Raw genomic sequence first — 21,606 nt, 5'->3', positions numbered from 1 at the left:
AGTATGTGTTTTTTTTTTCATTTCAATTTTTCCGTAGAATATCTCTGGCATGCATTTTCGTCTTGTATATAGGAAGAGAACTCATAAATTGCTATTATTATTATTGTAGAAATTATAATAAATTACTACAAGTTATTATTAGTATTGAAGCACTCATGTATTAGATCCATTGTTGAAACCAGTCGGATGAAACTGTTGATTTCACTTTGAGTAGTGAGAGTTCAAGTTAGCGTAATTGCTGCGCCTATTAATATGATTCTATGGGTTTGTTTCTTGTCACTCGTCAAGTCATTATTATCATTAATTTTTCTGTCAGTTGATGTTGTTGGTCTTTTCTGCTTACGAAGAGTGTGTTTTTTCTCTTTTTTTCTAATTTACTCTCCTCAAGCGTATTTGCTTTTGTATGTATAGAGGGACCAATTTTTTTATTATTATTCTGAAAAACTTTACTATATATAGCAATACTTTAATCTAAATTTTAAGCGTCACAAAGTAGATGCAGGTGAGTCATCCACCGCCAATCACGCGTAACCCCAACAAAGTGTCAATAATTCGTCTATAACTGATCACTGAAACAATTCATTCTAAAATTTCCTAGGTCTATACTTTCTAAAAATAATTCTTTTGGTTGTTGCTAACAATTAACTTTAAAGTACTAAGGACATCAAAATAAAAATATTTTTGTCAAATGGACCCATTTTAGGATCCATTTACTCTTAAAAACTGAGCTTTTCTAAGATATTAATTTTCCCTGAGGCAAAACTACGAGGGACGGTGATACAGCTCTGTCAATATTGCCACGTTGAATCAAAAAATAAATTAGCAAAAATAACTAGTTAAACTTGACAACGTTTTTCATCCGTCACAATTCAAACAAAACAGCCCGTTGATTCCCAAAGACAACTTTGCAAAAATAAATCAGCAAAAAATAAGCTAAAAATATTTAGTACCAAAGAGCTGAAGAATATGTAACTTTCCTTTGAGGGTGTAGTTGTCTTTAGGAATCAACGGGTTGTTTTGTTTGAATTGTGACGGATGAAAAACGTTATCGAGTTTAACTAGTTATTTTTGCTAATTTATTTTTATGATTTAACGTGGCAACATTGACAGAGCTGTGTCACCGTCCCTCGTAGTTTTGCCTTTAGGGAAAAGTAATATCTTAGAAAAGCTCGGTTTTTAAGAGTGAATGGACCCTAAAATGGGTCCATTTGGCAAAAATATTTTGATATCCTTGGTACTTTAAAGTTAATTGTTTAGCAACAACCAAAAGATTTTTTTAGAAAGTGTAGACCTAAGGAATCTTAGAATGAATTGTTTCTAGGGAAGAATAGACCTAAGATTAAATATTCTTAATCTAATTTGAAATATTTTTTATTATTTTGACGTCCTTGGTACTTTAAAGTTAATTGTTTAGCAACAACCAAAAGAAAAAATCTTACATAGTTTCTGTCAGGATTAATAAAAGATCATTTAACCAATGGTCCAAAATAGGAAATTCTTGATCATTAAAGGTTGAACAATTAATTAAATATAAACTACTACTAAAAATAATAGCAACTAACTGCAGTAATTACCACAGCTGGCCATGCTTGTCCTCCAATCCAGTTTGCTCAGAGCTTCACTCTTAGCCTTTCCCATGAGTTTTTATTTTCCCTTAAAGCCTTTCTCATGGCCTCTATCCATCCCATTCGGGAACAATCTGTTTTTAATTTGAACCCAGATAAGGCCGAAAATCCCCTAATAATGAATCACTCAATCAATGATAAAGTGTATTCTGATTTTAATTATCAACTTAACCAATGTTTAAAGTCAATCAATGATTACAATCTTAAATTCCATTTATTCTAAAAATGCATTGCATAAAATTAAGAACAAGTCTGTGGCATTTATGGTCTGAGGATCCTGTTAAGCTATGAGGGACAAGAAATTCCAGCGTTAAATAAAATGAAGTGAGAGAATGCATATATTGTACCCAACTACTGAAATCCTGGCTTTACATGATATTTATATATGAATGATTTCGATCTTTATATATGAATATAGATAACAACACAAGCACAAAATTTAACAATAAAAACCATCCAAAAGAAAAGAAAGAAAGAAAAAAGACCTGAAGAGCAACTAAAAAAAACATACATAGTATAATATGTTAATTTAGATTGCATGCCATTTTTTGGGAGTTGCACCAATAACAACAAGCGAAGATGAAAACCCAAGAGAAAGTTCGTTGAATCATGTTTACTTAAATCTAGTGCAAGAGACAAACAAACTGATATCAACCAACCTTTCTATGATACTTTTTGGAATTCCAAAATAACCATTTTTACCACAATAGTGAAATACCAGCAGAGCTATGCTTCCACAGGTGATATAATGTTCGCCACTCTGGGAGCAAGGGCACTAAATTATCCAATTACCTTCATTTAGTTTAACAATATCTCTCTAAATCATTTAACTATTTATATGCATTTCACAGTTATAGTAATGAATAATCAATGTGTAGAGTATTTCATAGATAAAGGAAGCCCAGAATAAAAAAAAAAAAAAAAAACTGTGGCTCTTCTATTTGCAAAAAAAAATGCAATAGGAGAAGTTTCATAAACAATTCTTTTTTAAAGTTAAACAACAAACTGGAAAACAGACATGAAAACTATTAGGGAAAAGGGTAATTATTATTATGGGTAATGGAAATTAGCAGTTATATTTTACAATAAAACATAAAAAGTTTCATCAAAAGCAAGAATCTATGGGAGGAAAACTATGTTGAACAGTGTATTACTGGAATTGTGTATTATCTTGAGCCAGGATGACTTTTTAACGTTTTCTTTTTCATGCTAGGAGTTTTTTTTCTGCTAATTTTTTTTTCCAAAGCTTCCAAACAGGCCTGCAGATTCATGTGAACCAAAAAAATACCAAAAAAGGGTAAACAACATTTAACTTACCTTTCTCCTGGAAAAACTTCCCAACACTTTCTGCCATTGTTTCAAGATTTTCAAGCTTTTCCTTCTCAAGGACTTCAGGGTAGACTAAGACATTTTTATCAAACCTCCCAAGGAACAGCTCTTTAGCAAAAGGAGGAGCTTTCACTTTGTCTGTGCCTGTTTTAATCCCATATGTGCCTGCATTTGCTGGTGCTCCTGCATCATTGTTATACCCTTAAAACAATAAAAATTAAACTCAAAACAAGAAATTAGATTTTTCTTGATAGTAAAATATATAGGCTAACATGATCCATGTAGTACATACTTTTAAAATCACATACCTATACAGGGGGGGCAGGAGTAATTCCCCTCCCATAGACAAAAACAGAAGATAATGGCCTTAAAACTTCATAGTTTTTTTTTAGTTTGACTGTTAAAATTCCCGTTATTTTTTTTTGCAAGATGATAGATCTGCATCAGGTGACAAAAAATACTAGTAGCAATTTTTCTAGCATTTGTGCTTCAGCTAACACAGAAGAAAGTTACTAGGAATTGTTAGCAAAAATCTCTAACAATCTAAAATGTTGTTAGAAAAAATCATTGATTAATTCTGGGTTCAAATAAAATTTGAAAAATAGAACCAGTAAGTGTCTTCCTATTAACTCATATTTAATGACCCCATTTTTATATTCCCAGTCCAGCTAATGTATTCCCACTAACTGTTGTGCTTGACCCACAGGATAGCTTGTTCATAAAAAAAAAGTTGTTTTTTTTACCAGTTGAAAAAAATATATCAGTTTTTAAGCATAAGTCACTTTTTATCTGTTGATTAAAAGCCAAAATTTTTAAATAGTTGATGGTTGCAAAAAAGAAGCTAAACTGCAATTAACAAGAAACTGGCTTGGAAAACCTGCATCAACACCAAGTATTTTATTCTAACAGTTTGTCATCCCATCTTTTATCTGAGTCAGCATTTAGACAGATTACCTGCCATTACAGCCTGCTATTTCTTCTAATCTAAAAACATTGCTTCAGACAAATATCCTAATAAACAGATCATAAAAAATTATAATTGAAAACAGAGCATTACCGACTTCACATAATTAATGCACAGGATTCATTATTGGTGCTGTATTTATTTGTAATTTGGTTGTATCTACAAATGAGACTATAGTATGGGTAAAGCACAATTACAAATCATGTTAGCTAACAGTTACATTTGAACATAGTAATAGAAAATTGTTATTAGTAATTGGGATAGTTGAAAATGGGTCTTGAATTTGACTAGCTAGAAAGGATAAGTGTTGCAAAAATTTTGCCTATGTTACATAATTTATATGTGAATTGCCATTCATTTGGTGATGCTGGGTTTTCATCAAATGTATAATTTGCAATAGAGCTGTAAACATTGTACTAAGTTGTAAAAGCACTACCATCATTGCAACACTTAATTGTATGCACTCCAAATTTTGTCTATTATCAAATTCAATTTTTTAGCTTTCATCACAGTTGGTCTGTAAAAGCTAGAGTTTTTTTTCTTTTAAAAGTATTCCACAGGAAACAAAAATTTTAAACATAAGTATTTTGTGAGAGCTATTGAATTTCATCAAATTTTGTGAGAGCTAATGGAAAAAGAAATTTTGAAGAAATGGCAACATTTTCACAGTAGCAAGTCTTAGAATTTGGTTCTGACTACTTTCTGTTAAAAATAAAATTGTTATTACAATATACATACACATAGTAAGAGCAGTTATCATGACCATGAAAATGATTACATATCACCATGTAACATTGCCTTAACTTTATCTGTATTCTTTCTCATTTTTAAAATTTTGAGTGACAGATCTTTACCAAAAAAGACCCATCCCGACAAAAAATATATTCTAACCCAGCACAACAAGAAGAACAAGACCCAGCAGTACTTGTTAAATATACTGAAAGTACTCAAGATGTTTGATCTGTGTGATCTGAGAAAAACCAGTTTGCCTTTTGCATTTGGTTATAATTAACTTCGTTTCAGTGAGAAAAACTACAATACAGGTATATTTTGATTAAATATTTAATCTATAGAGGTTTTTAGGTTAGGTATTTAACATAATGCATTCTGGATGACCTGCTTTCAATAATTTTTTCTTCTGTGGTTTCCATAATTTTGTTAATACAGTATTATATTCTCATCATATTTTGGTGTATGATTAAACTATGTATGATTAACCTAACATCACTTCTTGAGTTTTCAGGATATTTAAAAAGTGCCAGACCAGCTACTGGTATCTACTTACATGCAAGTCAGGTTTTCTGATTAAAAAGTAAACATTGACCAACTAGCTAATAAAATGAATACATTTCTAAGTCTGATTTACAGTAATGATTATGATCTGGTTTAATTGACTAAAGTGAAGCATGCCCTAGGAAATCCAGGAACAGATTTGACAGTCTACAAATCCTAATACCTAGTTATTTCTACAATCTCTTCAAATAGTTGTAAGCAAATAGTCTTAGCTAAGGTTAATAATTCATCTTATCCATGAGATAGAGACTAATTTGTTGTTTTGTTGAGTTTCAACTCAAGACAACTTGGGTTGAAATCATGGATAAACACCAAGACCATCAGCCAGTCCAGATGTGTAGTGGCTCATCTCTCTTTTGTACAATACTGAGTGTACAACCTCAAAAAAAGTTCATAAAGCTGCTGTAAAATTGTGTAAAGATGTGTAGTAAATAAAAGATGTATAGTGCTACCCAGACTGCTAAGGCAAGGGTGACACAGCAAAATCCAAAAGTTAGGCTACTATAGTTTACAGTGCTCATCTGCCACAATTACAGGTTGAATTTTTGTTGAGTTGGCTGTAGGTTGAGTTTTTGTTGTTTTCTCTATGTATAAGTAGAGTAGTATATGGTCTTCTGCATGACATTTTATTGGATCATATACATTAAAGGGAAAAATGAAAAAGTCATTTGTATAGCTTTATTCATACAATAATTTGATGTTTAAAGCCATACAGATGACCTTTTATCATTCTCCATGTTTAGAGGAAACATTATATTGTCTTTTGCTTGACTTTATAGTGCTTTCTATCTAAGAATAGAAGATAATATTTGTTGCTTAGTATATAAAGGACCAAAGACTATAATGGTCAAATGTTGTACATCCTCTGTGGAAATATAAAAAGGTGTTGTAAACCAAATTTCTAGAGCTGTAATTAAAGAGAGATTAAGAAACAAACTAATGCCATGTTTAAAAGATACTCCAAATATTTCTTATTTTGACCATCTAAACAAACAAAAAAACAGGTCACATATTGACCTACAACAAAACAGGGCCAGACAAAAGCAGGTCATAATTAAAAAAGATAGGAATAGGTCATTTGAAGGGATTCAGAAGAAATTAAAACTTCATAGGAAAGGATTAAAGAGTTCTCCATGTTTAGAGGAAACATAATATTGTCTTTTGCTTGACTTTATAGTGCTTTTTATTCTATCTAAGAATAAATAATAATATTTGTTGCTTAGTATATAAAGGACCCACAACTATAATTGTCAAATGTTGTACACCTGCTGTGGGTGTACAATAAAATTTGTAATCCAAATTTATAAAGCTGTAATTAAAGAAAGGTTAAAATGGAACTAATACCATGCTTAAAAGATACTCTAAATATTTCTTATTTTGGCCATCTAACACAAACAAACAAAGCAGGTCATGTATTGATCCTTAACAAAACAGGGCCAAACAAAAGCAGGTCATAATTAAATAAGAAAGGAATAGTCTAGGTCATTTCAAGGAATTTACAAGAAATTAAATCTTTATAGAAAAGGAGTAAAGAGTTCTCCATGTTTAGAGGAAACACAATATTGTCTTTTGCTTGACCTTATAGTGCTTTCTATCTAAGAATAAGGGATAATATTTGTTGCTTAGTAGCCAATCTAAAGGACCAATGACTATAATTATCAACCTTCTGTGAGAATACAAAAGGTGTTGCAATCCAAATTTCTAAAGCTGTAATTAAAGAAAGGGTAAAATTCTAGTTAATTGACTTCCTGCTATCTCAGAAAGGGTTTAGGTTAGGAAAATGAAACTTTCAGGGATGGGTCTACAGGCTAAAGTGTGTCCTGGGAAGGTATTTCAAAGTAGCCATCTCTAATCCTTCTCCCTCTAGAGGGCCCTGAAATTTGCCTACATGACAGGTCTATACCTATAGAAATTTTGACAAAACAACATTTTACCTTAATTTTCAGTTAGTAGTTGCTTTTTCTCTGCCTTTAGTACTGAAAATACAATTCCTGTTATTTGAGTAGAATTTTGAGCCATATCAATCTTTTTTTTTTTTATTTAGGAAATGTATTTGCATATCTTTAAGTTATGAAGCTGAAAACAATTTTGTTGTACTTCAATTAAGCAGAAGATCTATTTTGCAAGGTTTCACTTTTATAACACACATATTTTTAAAGGTCATGGCCCTCTAGAGGGAGAAGGAGTGGAGGTAGTTTCTTCAAAAAACCTTCCGAGGACATACTTTAGTCTGTAGATTCATCCCTGAAAGTTTCATTTTCCTAGCCTAAACCCTTTCTGAGATAGCAAGAAGTCAATTAACTAGAATTTTACCAAAGAAAGATTAAAATCAAAACTAATGCCATGTTTAAAAGATAGGCTACTCCAAATATTTCTAATTTTGGCCATCCAACCAAAACAAACTAAACAGGTGATGGATTAACCTGTAGAAAAACAGGGCCAAACAAAAGCAGGTCATAATTAAATAAGAAAGGAATAGGTCATTTGAAGGGATTCAGTAGAAATTAGAACTTCAGGGGAAATGAGTAGAGTTGAACCTTGGATCTAGTCATTGAAATGAGTACAACTCTGGAGAAGAGCTGAGATCTTACGTGAAGTACATAAGGAAAAAGACCTTTCCGGTCCTGTCAAATGATTATTTCTTATACTAGAAAAAACAGTTCTACAATTCCTCATTTTTGTATTTTGAAGAAAACCGCGAAGACAAGGTTGCATTACGGCGTTACAAAAAAAAATCATTCTTGGAAAAAATTACTAAATCAGCAAATACATCACTAGATTCTTGAAAAATCGCTAAATCAGCCAAGAAATTACTAAAATTATAATTTAGCTGCTTCATCAGTCTTTATCTATGTAATTAAATTGATTTATTTCTTTATTACATTCTATATAGAAGCACATATAGGAAGGGGGTTACACCCCCCACTTTGATGTTGAAAAATACTTTTAGATTGTTTTTTTTTTTCAAGCGAAAAATTGATTATCAGGGGTCTAATCAAAATATTAACTGTTATAAAAAATTTTCTTTGTCCATTCAAAACCCAGTTTTTTTCCTGGTAATTATGGAGTCCATTTTTTGAGCTAGTATAATTACTGGATCACCAGCGACAATTTTGAAAAGGCTTTTTTTGTTTTTCATCGAAAAATTTGTCACTCCTTTAATAAATTTTGAAAGATACCACTTATTATTTCTGTATTAGGAAGATTGAAAATAAATCTTTTTCATCCAATACATTTTCGTTTATTGGCGACAGAAGCCAAGGAGCCTGGGCTCCGTAATTTGATTCACGTTATTGTGTAACAACAAAGTTAACAAATATATATCATTCGTTTTAAATATAATAGGTATAAAAACTGCAATCAGATACAATAAAGGCACTTTCTGACTAAGTATTGCAGTAAAGACTGCACACATTGTCAACAATGTACTGTGCCATAAAACAAACTGCGGTTTCTATAACAATATGTCTGTTCCAAGTATTTTAACTTTTCCTTTCGATAAAGTAAGACATTATTTCTTCGAATACGAATTTTACTTTTTCCAAAAAGGTATGCACTCTAACTGTTTCACTGTGAAATTTCCTGTTGAGTATGTTCATTATCGGTAAAATTTGTGCACGGAACAAATAACATAAATGTACGGAATTGTTCTCTAAAGAAGCATACAGTGCATTAGCAAATGATATTCTTTCAGCCATAATGGACTGAATATGTAAAATTAAAGCTTACCACTGCTCGAGCAAACGTTTTAATTACGTTTTTTATTGCCAACCAGCGTGTTTTACAGTGATACAGCTAGCAGGGCTAGTAATACTAACGAACCTTTAACATTCCGTCAGCTCTTACTGTCTGTTTGGGCTATAAGCAAGGAAATTGTATGTATTTTGGTTAAACATGACAATCGACTGATCTATAATTTCCAGTGCAGCTGCTGAGCACAACACAAAAGAGTGAAAATACACCCAAAACTATTATTTATTGCAATTTCTATTCGTTTTGAGTTTCATTTTTTTTATATGATGATTTGTGGTACTTTTACGCTGGGGAAGGTTATTTGATTTTATTTCTGCTTACTTTCGGCTTAGTCAAGCTCTTTACTTTTCTTTGAAAAACTTGTTTCGTGGAAAAGGTTTTTACATTAATTTCTGTTTATTTTTCATTAACATATCCTTTTTTATAGAAAAAATAGCATTTTATATCTTTTCTTTTTTTCTATAGAAATCGTTAGTTTGGCTTGCTATTTGTATGTTGGAAAAACTTTTTCAGCAATTTTTAATCCTGACACAAATAGTATTGCTAAATTTAAGTTTATACCTCCTCAAGTTGGCCTGAAATATAAAACCTAATATCATTCCCAAAAAATTCTATCTATGCTCTTTGACAACATCAATACACTTAAAATATTTTTATTTATCTAAATTGTAAGTGCAGAGGTAGCAGTAGTGGTAGCCCCGAAAATTTCAAATTAGCACCCCCAGTTGTTCTTGATGTACTGCTGAGGTTTTTATTGGAAACCATACACACAGTGCCTTTTGCTTTAGGTTTAAAGCAAAATTTATTTTTATAGAATTATGGGGCAATTGCATAATTGTGGGGGGTTGACATACTCAATATCCCTAGAGACATAGCTGATGGGACTTTTAGCTATGCTGAACAAAATAGATGTCTCAAAATTTTACTTGTATGTGTTTGGAAAATGAATGGCCTCCGGAGGAGGGCTGTTTGTCCTCCAATCTCCTTTTAATATTAAAAGCGCACTATAGTTTTTTAATCCTGAATTGGATTAGCTCCTCTAAAAGTATCAATGATATTTTTGGTCATAACAGAGCGGAACTGCCTATGATAGTGCTTAAATGCCCTTTTGAAAACCAACATGAATAGTTTTTTTTAGCTTAATTGAGCCTCTTCCTGAACGTTCCCTAAAAGTTTCACCTTAATACTCTTAGTGTCATTAGTTACAGTAAATGCAGTGGTAGTATTAATAGTATATGTATTGTCTTTCGGTGATTTGAGCATCATTTCATCAAGTACTGGAACTTTCAACTTAAAATAATTAGCCGTTGCTATGACATTGCTGATATATCCTTTTTATAACTTGTATATTTATATACTTTTGTGATTTTCATCTTGATGCACTCAGTCTTATAAGTAGTTGCAATAAAGGTAGTAGTTGAAGTGGCAGCAGCAGTAAATGTATCAGCGGTAGTAGCATGCACATATTGCCTTTCGGTGAATTGATCTTCCCGTTTGAGCATTTTATGAAAATTCTAACTTAATACTCAAATCCATTCTATACACACTCTTTCGGTAATGTGCATGCACACAGTGTCTTTTGATTTAGTTTAAAGTTCCTATCATTATTTTAAATCTAACAATGTGGTTGTAGCAGTAGAAGTAGTAGTGGTGGTAGTTATAGCAGTAGTAGTAGCGTACAATTATTACTCTTTGGGCAATTGATCATCTCCCTTATCATTTTCTGAAAGTTCCAAATTAATATACTCAGTCATTCTTGAGCTACGTTCACATAACAGCCCATATACACATAACATGTTTTGATTTTGTTCAACACTCCCCTCAATCTTCTCTAAAAGGCTCACCTGAATGCCCTTTGTCTTTATGGAAAGTAAGGGTCAAATATGCATATTTTTCTCAATAACACATACTATATGTAAATAGTGAACAAATTACACAACTTAAAGCCCTTGTTCTGGGAACTGTGAAGGGGTTGACGTCCCCAAAGGAAAAATTACAAGATCTTTTAACAATGCTGAAGAAAGTAGACGTCTCAAAATCTTGATTGACTAATCAAATGAACCCTATTCAAAAGTTTATACGACCAAACATTACATAAAGACCTTATATGCCTTCGCCGCATAACTTACAACCCTTGACCCCAGGATCTGAGGGGTTATTTCAACCCTGAAGGTCTTTTATATGATCTTTAGATTATTTTGAATAGAAGGGCTATCCCAGACGCAGGGTGGGGCTAGTTGCCCTCTTATCACTTGTGACTCTTAAAAGCCACACCAGGACTTCTGATTTCCAACTGAATGAGCCACATCCGAATTTTATACAACCAGCCTTTCTATAAGAACCTAAAATGTTAACAATTGGCAACTAATATAGCTTATAGCCCTTGCCCTGAGGGTCATGGGGGATGTCATCCCCACAGACATAATTACTAGACCTTTAAAATACATTACAAAATGGCTGTTTCAAAATTTTGATTAGCGTGTCTGGGGAACTAATAGGCGTGGGGAGGGGTCTTTTTGCCCTCCAATCATTTTACATTATTTAAAAAAAAACACTAGAACTTTCCATTTCCGATCCAATGAGCCCCCTCCAAAGTTTATGCAACCATCTCTCCATAAAACCTTATATGCCCTGCAGGGATAACTTACTACCCTTACCCTCAACAGGCATATCAATATTTTGATTGGATATATTGGGGGAATGACTGGCATGGGAGAGGGACTGGTTGCCCTGCTATTAATTTCTATAATATGAAAGGGCAATAAAACTTGTGATATCCATCGAGTGAGCACTTTTTTAAATCTTTACTAAATTTCAACCAAAAGCTTGGAAAACTATAGGTTTCACCGTTCGCCTGCGAGTCCAGAGGACTTGTTGGTCACGTGTTAATCCTATGACATGGTGTTCCACCTTTAGACTACAAGCGGCCAAGCCTATTAGGCTTAGGTTGCATTTGTTCACCTGTGAGTCCAAGCAAATTCAGTCCAAGATTTTACATACAAGTCCAGTGGACATTGTCCGTCCCACTTCAACCAAAAATCAATCCAACTTTTTCATTCCTTAGTTCTATGACTATCTACCTTAGTTCTGCCCCAGGAATGACGCATGGACGGATGATAGATAGATTTATCTATCAACAAATGAACTGACATTATTTTTTTATAATCCTAAAAAAGGCTTATGCCAGATTTGCCTCTCACTCATTCGCACTATCTGTCTTGGCTTTTTCTACAATTAGCCATGGCTTGATGCCAGCAACTACTTGATTTTAATTCACTTTTAATTCAAATGGCTTGATACACTTCATATAGGAGGACAACCCTGTTCTAAAAAATAATACATTGTGCCCACATCACTCTATACTTAGGCAGCGCAATTGCACAGACTACGATCGTAGGAATCAGATAACATTCAAAGTATACGTAAAATCCAATGTATGATTGGGTAGAATTGTCTTCCTCAAAGACATAATTTCCCGACCTTTCAACGAAGCTGAATAAAATGGCTATCTCAAAATCTTGGTTGGATGTGCTTGGGGAAATGATGGACTTGGGGAGGGGGCTGGGTGCCCTCCAATCACCTTCGGCTATGAAAAAGGGCACTAGCCATTTTACTTTACAACGAAATGAGTCCCTTTCAAAGTTTCTACTGCAAATCCTTCTATATGAAGTGCCTTGGTAAAAAAACAACAACATTGCGCCCATATCGCTCTTTACTTAGGCAGCGCTATCGCACTACATATGATTCACACATGTTAGTTGGATTAAGCTTCAGACCACTGAGGCTAGAGCCCAGGGAATTCTTCCTCCTAGCCCCTTGTTTTATTGGACTAGAGTACACGCATGCAGAATCGTAATACAGAAACCAACCTATTGATAAATAATTAACAAGTAAATAAAGCAAGTTTAATCAAACTATTTGTTACAAAACACAAACTTGGATTAAAGAAAAAGACCTACTATATTAACACTTGGGCAACATTTTTCTTTTCTGGCAAAAAAGTAAAAACATAAATAACTATAACACAAAAGTAGCATACCAAAGCACAAATTAATACCAAATACCACCTTCGCCTTCGAATGTGCGGACTTCAATATCTGAATTTTCACCCTGTGTGTCAGCAGTGGTCTCTGTATCTGCAGTTTGACTCAAAGCAAACAACTGAAGTTGAACTGAGACAAGGTGAACGTTTAAATTGCCTTTTCTGGTTAAAATACCAATTGCTTAGATGAACACTGCCCAAGTAAACTATTCTCCCAGATGAGTTTACAGAAGAGGCACACTCAAGGAGTAGCCTTTAGTTCCGTGCCTTTGAGATGAGTATTCACAAAATTGTTTTCATTTTCAGAACTTCTTTTCTTCTTTTCTTCATTTCTATTTTATATCCTGTACTTAATTTAGTGTTAATTACTAAGTAGTATTAGCTTCTATCATTCCCTTTTCCATTCCTTTTAGGCAGGATTCTCTTATGAAAAAAGAAATATAGTTGAAATCCATGCTTCTGTAATTGTGTCAGTAGTTGGCCTAACTCTATGGTTTGCCAAACCCAACACACGAGCCAGCAACTTTGACCATGGTGACGACTTGTACGGGGTTTTATAGCAGTCATTCCACCGATCGAGCCAATTGGGGGTGGAAAATGTATTTATTTTACAAGATTTAAATTTTAAGAATTATTTAATTAAGATTTGCACAGGAACACACACAAGAATTTACTAATTGGTATGTTTCATCAAAACCGCCAAATTACAGCAAAAATAAGCGATAAAATCAGCGAATCTTCAGAAATTACATGGAAAATATGAGGTTTATCGGATGGGGCAAGGTCTTTTCTCCTTGTATTTACCAAATTCAAGGAATTGATGTTCGCTAAATGTTTCTGACTAAAAACATATTCAGGTATTATCATCTTTTGCTTTTATATTTTTTAGTGAAATCTCAACTGTCAGACATTTTCTATCATCTATTGGGAGGTATTATTCCTTTTCTAAATAATTGTAATGGGACTACAAATTCGATAAGGCATAAGACTATGTTGGCGAAATACAGTGAACGAAACAAGGAAATGGCAAAAAGCAAAACCATTTGCAATCAAATTTTGATTCCTTGTTTTCTTTTTTTTTCATTCATTTTGTTTTTCATTGAAGAAGAAGGAAGAAGTATTTGCCAATATATTGTTGTGTTTGTCCAATTTATATATACAAACCAAGAGACAGCAAAAAAAAAGAAAAGAAAAAAACAAAGAAAACTATCAAAACCATGGATTGGATCAATTTTTTATCGGATGTTTGACTGTATATTTTTTTTTCTAAATTCCGTTACCGTTGCATATTAGGGCAGATCTTCTTTTTTTTTATTTAACAGGTCTGAATTATTAGATTTTATTTTCAGATTTTCAAGAACATTGTGTTTCTTTGTAATCGAGATGGGTTTTTAAAATTCATTTTAATAATTTTGGAATTGACAACTGCTTAGCAGAAGTATTTGCCAATATGCCCTGTTTTTATGGTGTTTTATTTCTCTGGCTAAACATCTCAATCGTTTGTTTTTAGCCGTTTCTTGATTTTCAAAACGATAAATTAAAAAGTCACATGGCAAAATAAGTACACTACCGATGTCAAAAGGTAAAACAAAGCACAAAGCTAAATGAACTCTAAGCAAACAAAAATAAAAAGACCATAAAAAAAATAAGTACGAAGCCATAATATTCACTATACATATATTATTTTTTACGTCATCTTATTTCAGTTTTTCTATTTCATTCCGGCAAAACTTGGTGTAATTACCGAGTCGACTAGATGATATAATATAAAAGAAGTCTATCAAAAGAAGCAAAAATAAAAACTAATTGAAAAGTAATCAAGAAGCACAACATTACATGAGAGGCACACAAAACTATATCTATCTAAGGCATTTTAAAAGATCATATATTACAAGAAACAAGTTAATATATGAAGAGTCACCAATAAAGTGGCGCGACAAGAGAACTGATGAATCGGAGTGGGTAACAGCAAAATTTTCAGCTGTTTTTTAAGACTTATTCCGATATTGGGTAGCATTTTTTACTGTTTTGAATAAAGACAGTGTAATTTTTGGATGTTTTAACTTAATTACGAGCTTCAATCGAAGGATATTTTTTTGTAAGACATTATGAGAAGGCCAAATAGAAATGTAAATTTACATCCCTAGCTATTTCCAAGCATAAAACTTCAACTATCTAACTATTTATATAAATGAAACAGAGACAAGATAATTAGGTCTCCCAACATTATTAAAATATTTTGACAACCGATAAATTTAGTATAAGTTATTCATAAGTTTTTAAGGGGGGGGCAACTAACTACGAAAAAAATGCATAGTTACACAAAGGGAGATAAAGGACTTCTCGCATCGTCTTTGACGCATTATTGAATCAGGTATCGTTTTTTAGTTTTTTCTTTCTTTTTTTTTTGTAAACTTAAGTACGGCACCAGTTTTTGATTAAGGAAGATATATGTATAGGCCTTCAAGAAAGGTCAACATACAAGTAATTTTTTTTGCTAACAAAAAACAAATTTTGTGTTTTGTGTGTGACAAAGTAAATTCCTTTTGCTTTGTCACAGTCATACATAAAAAATAATATAGCCAGACATTTATAAAAAGTATTTCTAAAAATTATATTTATGATTATACCTTTTCCTGCCCTTTTATGGAACCACACTTTCCAAACCCTTTCAAAAGTTGTCATAAACTTTGTTAAAACTGTTGGTAAGGGAACTTAACTGTTCCTTATCTTAGCAGCAATTCTGGAATTCATGAGCTTTGTCTAGCTAAACATCCTTATGAGGGAAAAAGGCTTAGGGCTTAGTGCAGCTAAAGGTACTGAAGTAACAAAACGGAATCTATTGCTAGAGTGTCTTTCTGTTTCAAAAGATGTATTTATTTAGAAATAGATGCATATATTTGATCCACGCTCCAATCGTTCTTCTACAATTTTTTTTTATTAAAACAAATACGCTATTTTGACTTCAAGTACAAATAAATACGGCTGAAAAATTTTTTCACAGATTATTTTATACTTGTTTGCACGCAAATTTTTCTTCAATTAGGTAGCCTAGTTAGATTGAGTCAATCTCCCTCTTATCCTTCAATTTAAAAACAATGATTTTTTTCAAGCCATTACTACCATATTGCTACATACTGAAAACATAAATCACAGTATGATTTTCACAATTAAGAGGGAAAATGGCAAGATCTTAGCAAAAATAATTGGCTTACATTGCAAAATCAATTTTTTCAAACTTTTAACTCAGCTGGATTGCAATATAATAAATAATAATTTAAATTTTCTGAGACCCAAACAATTTCTCAAGCAAAAAAAAAATATTGTTCTCGATAGGTTTAATTTAAGTAGGACGTACAGAGATAAACGACTTTTTTTTGAACTTAAGGTTCAGTCACGATTTTCCTCCTTTCATTTAGTAAAGCCACAAGAGACTACTACACATATATACATCAGATAGGATACTCTCCGACATACTCATCCTTTTCATTTCCTGATTCATAAACAATCCGTTAAAAAAAGGCAAAAATAAAATATGTCAAACAAAATGTGTCTAAATTTGACACAGAAAACACGTAAGAATTCAATTACACAATAATGGATATAGAAAAAGAAAAGAAATGGAAATACGAAAAAAACCCAACAAGAACAAGAAGGCAATTATTAGCATTCCGTTAGAAGACAGGGAAGACATTTTTAAGAAGTAAAACAGCACCGACCCAAAATCATGGCCAAACATTGCAAGTCATAATTCCTTCTTTTTTTTCAAGAGCATTATTTGTATTTCTACTCACACAGTTTGTTGAGATTCAATATTCTTTTTAGTCAAATGTTCTGATTTCATGAGCGTAGAGCCCCCCCCCCTCCAACCACAGAGGATAGACTATATTCAGACACCCGAAAGGCATAACTAAGACACTTCTTCTTACTTGCCTTATGGTTTGACTGAGATTCGTACCCTCTTTTGGTAAATTTTATGACAAGAATTTAGTGACGCCCCACCTATTTCTCTACCACATAGATCGGATTAGGCTTCGATCCCCAAAGACATAACGTACATATTAGCTCTTACCAGTGGCTCCAACAGACGAGGGAGGGGTAACTTGACCCACCCAAAGTTCATATGAAAGACTTGTCCTCCCAAAACTGCAATTTATATCTTTTTCAGATATTATGGATTTTGTCAAATATTTTGAGAAGAAAGTCAAGATTTGGTGCAGAACGATTATTAAAAAAAAAAAAAAAAAAAAAAAAAAAAAAAAAAAAAAAAAAAAAAAAAAAAAAAAAAAAAGCATGCACAGTTTCAAGTTTTATAGCATTAAATAAAAATAAAATCTCCAAGAATTCTTTTTAAACTCCTGCTTCCCCGCCTCGGAGCAATTTTTGTTCGACTAATCACTCAATACAAAATAACATTAGATTTCAAACCCAATGTTCCTCATCCTACCCGAACCACTTTTTCCATCTCTTATCAATTTACAACTCTTTTTCGAAAAAATAAAATAAAGGATAAAACAAAAAACATTTTAAAGCAAAAAAAAAATAAAAGTACTTTTTTTAACTATCAAATTATTTTGGTAATGAACTCTTGCTTCTGCAAGCATTTGTCTTCAATGAATGTCTGTTATTATCTGTCTGAAGGCTACTCACCCCGCCCTTCCAGCCCTTTCAGTTTAATTATATTTATTTCGGTAATTAAGTTTAGATGACTAAACCAAATCTACTGGTTTGATGTGGCGTTCTCCTTCAGCTAAAAATACAAGTAGTGCTTGATGGAGTAGCCACACGCCTAGATCTCTTCTTTGAGAATGTCGCCAGTTTCCAATTACTCCATAATATTCTCCTTTTTTGGCATTTGTCAATGCTTTAATACCTAAAACACACAAAAAAAATACTAAATTAAAAAATACACAGCAACAAAGCTAGTGGGGGGAGGCGCTATAGGAAAGCTGTACCACTTAAATAAAAAAAAAAATATAAATTCAGGCATTAACAGGCACGTAGGCAGCCATGTAAGTATGTTATATGACATTATGAAATAAATTGCGAATCACTTTATACGTTAGGTAGGTTCAAGGACCCTCTTGGGTATATGTCTGATTTCGAATAGATTAAGTGCAGAATATTTATATTTGACAAGGAGATTTTGAGTTCCCCCGAAAACAAAAACTGCACGAAATCCAGCTTGTAAAAACAGGCCGAAATTTGTAAACGCTGTTCATTTCAAAAACTGGATTTCGTCAAAGAATCATTGACTATGAGTCCTAAGACTTCTAGAAAATCAGCAAAGGAAGCTGGTAAGGCGCGGAAAAACACCAGTAAAGTACTTAAAAATTTAATAAATCATAGTAAAGTTAATAAAACAAATTCTTTATTATATCTCCAAAGAAGGGTTCCGCCAAAAAACTTTTAAATTTTTGACAAATTAGCTAATAATTGGCAATAAGAATGCAATTGCGGTCCCTGGAGCAAAAAAGTGTAATGAGGTAAAAAGGAAAGCAATGCACACGAAAAGTGTGCAAATTGGCAACCCTGGTATATACAAGCCGAGACGAAGTAAAGTCCTTGGAAAAGAAGACTTAATTCATTAATTATTAAGACCATTAAGACTATTAATTCATTCATGCCGTTTTCTACCACCAAGAGTCCTTAAGAGTTTTCCCCTCCCCCCTCCGCCAGCCCCACACCTGCAAAATACTACAAACTGTATGTTAATCTTGATTTATACCGATAATAGATTCGAAGGGCATACTCAATGCAGGCTACGAAGCGCAAGTTACTACAAAGATAAATTACGGCAACATAATCCTCTCGTAGAAGTCTGAAGACGTAAACTTCCTCAGCCAGACTTTTTCTTTGTTTGAGAATAGGACGAAATAGAAACGACAATACTGATTTATTTATTACCCAAATAAAGATGATTAAGTGGAGTACAAAATAAAAAAAAATGAGAAACTAAGTTTTTTTTTGTTCAGTTCCTATTTATAAAAGCTTCTTCAAAACAGACAAATTGGTAGCAGCTTTTTCTTGCATTGCTAATACTATAGGAAAGACAGTCTTTCAATGGTTTCAAGCGGTAGCTGATTGGCTGTGGACCGACAGCAGAGTCTAACACAAGGGAAGCGTCAGGTAGAAAAGTCCTTTTGCCATATGGGAATATCTCGCAAACTAGTTCATGGTAGTTCGCAGATTAGTTCATGGTATCTAAGAGCTGCATCAGCTTTACAGATGTTTTTATATTGATACTTCCCAAGATCTTCAAGAAAACGAAAAGTAAATCAATAGAGCTAAAAATAACACATAATAGAATCGTCGCGATCTTTCCATCTTGTTTTGCAGAGTTACATTAGATTCCGTTTCCATGAGTCCAATAAGTTTTCATTGATTTTTAATTTGAGATCCAGGATCTTCGCAGACATGCGATAGGGTTTGGAAGAATAGCTGAAACACTTTGAATTGAACAGACGAAAGAAAAGAAAAGGCTGTATCTGTGTGTGCTACCGTGTATGTAAAGTGCCTTCTGGTACTATTCACTTATAACAGCCTGAATACCCGAGATGGTCATTTATCGCTGTTGCCCCATCATAACCTAGACCAACGATCTTCTTCAGATCAAGCTCAAGGATTTCAATGAGTTAAAAGATTGAAGAATATTTTGTCTGAATAAATTAGTAAGCGATACAAAACTGAAGATTTTCATGAAGATTTCCAGCAGAGATATGGCAGACGCAACAGATCGCTACTCAGTTTTGCAAACATCCATTGCTTTCCCAGCAAACATCGAAACACTGCGAACATAGAAACACAGTATACACTGCTTTGAAAGCAATCACCCAAGAGCAGGGGTTTGCATTTATTTCTTGAGAATAGATTAGTGAATCAGTTTACTACATACACCAATGAGATCATTCTGAATCACTGGAGAAGCATCTGTGGCATTTGTGACGAAAGAACAATATATTTTCTCCCAAATTTCGTCACTATATTTTGCTTTCACTATAAAGGAGCTTGAGATTACAATCATTATGAAATGATTCCGGTTTCGAAATCAAAAGAGAACCCTGAATCTTTTGTCCTCAAAGGGCAAGCTGTTCCTTAACGTGAAGAATTACGTTTTCAACAATCGGCCTATGTTTTTTCTTAACACTTTTCCCAGTTTACAATTTGCTTACTCGATCTAATTGATTGATATATCTCGCCTCTCATTTGAAACAGAAACAGAGTTTTTGAGGTACCATACAATTTTGCAAAACCGCCATTGGTTGAAGCGTGTGCAACACTGGATCTCATCATTCCAGGTTCTAATGGGTTTACTGACAAGGTTGGTGCGGGAGAGTTTTTTGTTGGGAGGGAAAATTCGGGGGATAAGCTTTCCAAGGAAAATTTTACACAGGGAAATTTCCTAAGAGAATTATACTTTCTCTTTAGCGACTTAATATCACATATAAAGATGTTCTGGAAGAATTACCCGGGGAAAATTTTCACCGGAGGGAGGGGGGTATGAGAGATTACCTGGAGAAATTCTCTGAGGAAATTTCCCAACTTAGAAACTTTCCATTCGGGGGAGGGGGGGTTGATTTCAGAGGAAAATTTATCTCATAGGGATGGAATAAAATAAAAAGTCTTTTTAAAATGAAATAATGACAAGGAGTTTTTCAGGTGGAATCGTCCGCAAGAAATCTTCTGGGGGGATTTCCAGTGAGGATGAAAGTTTTCCAATGGTAACTTCCAGGGAGAAAGATTATACACGGGAACATTTCATGCATACGGAACATTTCATGCAGGTATTTTATTTGTGTGTTTTGTTTGTTCTTTTTTTTTTTTTGGGGGGGGGGGGTTCCATGGAAGAAGATGTGGATTTTCATTTATTATTTGGAAAACGACCAGAAATTAAATAAAAGAACAAGTTTTTTAAACTGAAAGAAAGGAACAACGTTAAACTTAAAACGAACAGAAATTATTGGACTGCCCCCTCTCCAATATCCCGCTCTTTACGCTGAAGTTTGACATTTTGTCTCAATTCCATAAGAACGACTCCTAAAACACGATACCCGTTTTATTACACTCCCAAGCTTTTTTAAAGGTGCTTAGAAGCTTAGCGTAAAGAGCAGGGTATTTAGGAGAGGGCAGCCTCTTTCATATACCCATTTTATTATACTTATAAGCTTTTTTAAAGGCACTTAAGACGCTTAGCGTAGAGAACGGGGTATTCAGGAGAGGGCAGCCTTTTTCATATACAGAATAATTTCTGTTCGGTTTAACATTGCATCTTACTTTCAGTTTAACATGTCTTTTTTATTTAATAAGGTTAAGAGATATAAGCGATGGTTTTAGTTAATTGAAAGCCCGCTTGGGAAGACGACCAAACCGTCGATTACTTGCTAACATTAGTATCGAAAATCCCTATCATGGGTATTTTGGGTAAAAAACAGTCATATAGAATATCACAACATCTCTCCACTTCATAAATTAGCCCTCGTTTCCATCAACTCAACCAGAGAACTAAATGAACAACCTAGGTTGTTAATCCCTTCACTTGTAGCAACTACCTTGAAGCATAATCTCACACAGGTTACACGACTCATGAACTACAGAATAAG

The 21,606-nt window shown here is 33.3% G+C and overlaps 2 protein-coding genes across 2 annotated transcripts in view; both read right to left on the bottom strand.

Annotated features, from left to right (window-relative positions):
* The window catches only part of LOC136038154 (complex I assembly factor ACAD9, mitochondrial-like), a 59,685-nt gene extending 51,752 nt beyond the window's left edge, over positions 1–7,933 (bottom strand). Inside the window, exons 1-2 of the mRNA XM_065721200.1 lie at positions 7,803–7,933; positions 2,943–3,155 (exon numbers count right to left, since the gene is read on the bottom strand). Coding sequence (XP_065577272.1) covers positions 2,943–3,155; positions 7,803–7,926 — 337 coding nt within the window. The 5' untranslated portion in view covers positions 7,927–7,933. The remainder of the gene's footprint in view (positions 1–2,942; positions 3,156–7,802) is intronic.
* Positions 7,934–12,855: 4,922 nt separating this feature from the next.
* The window catches only part of LOC136038153 (ankyrin repeat and LEM domain-containing protein 1-like), a gene marked incomplete in the record, with an annotated part of 40,929 nt that continues 32,178 nt past the window's right edge, over positions 12,856–21,606 (bottom strand). The window contains 1 exon segment of the mRNA XM_065721199.1: positions 12,856–17,879. Within this exon segment, the coding sequence (XP_065577271.1) occupies positions 17,716–17,879 (164 nt within the window).

Source organism: Artemia franciscana, chromosome 17 (assembly GCF_032884065.1).
Source record: "Artemia franciscana chromosome 17, ASM3288406v1, whole genome shotgun sequence".
Taxonomy (NCBI): Eukaryota; Metazoa; Arthropoda; class Branchiopoda; order Anostraca; family Artemiidae; genus Artemia; species Artemia franciscana.
The sequence above is the reverse complement of the archived record's forward strand: the minus strand, read 5'-3'. Positions and strand labels throughout refer to the sequence as shown.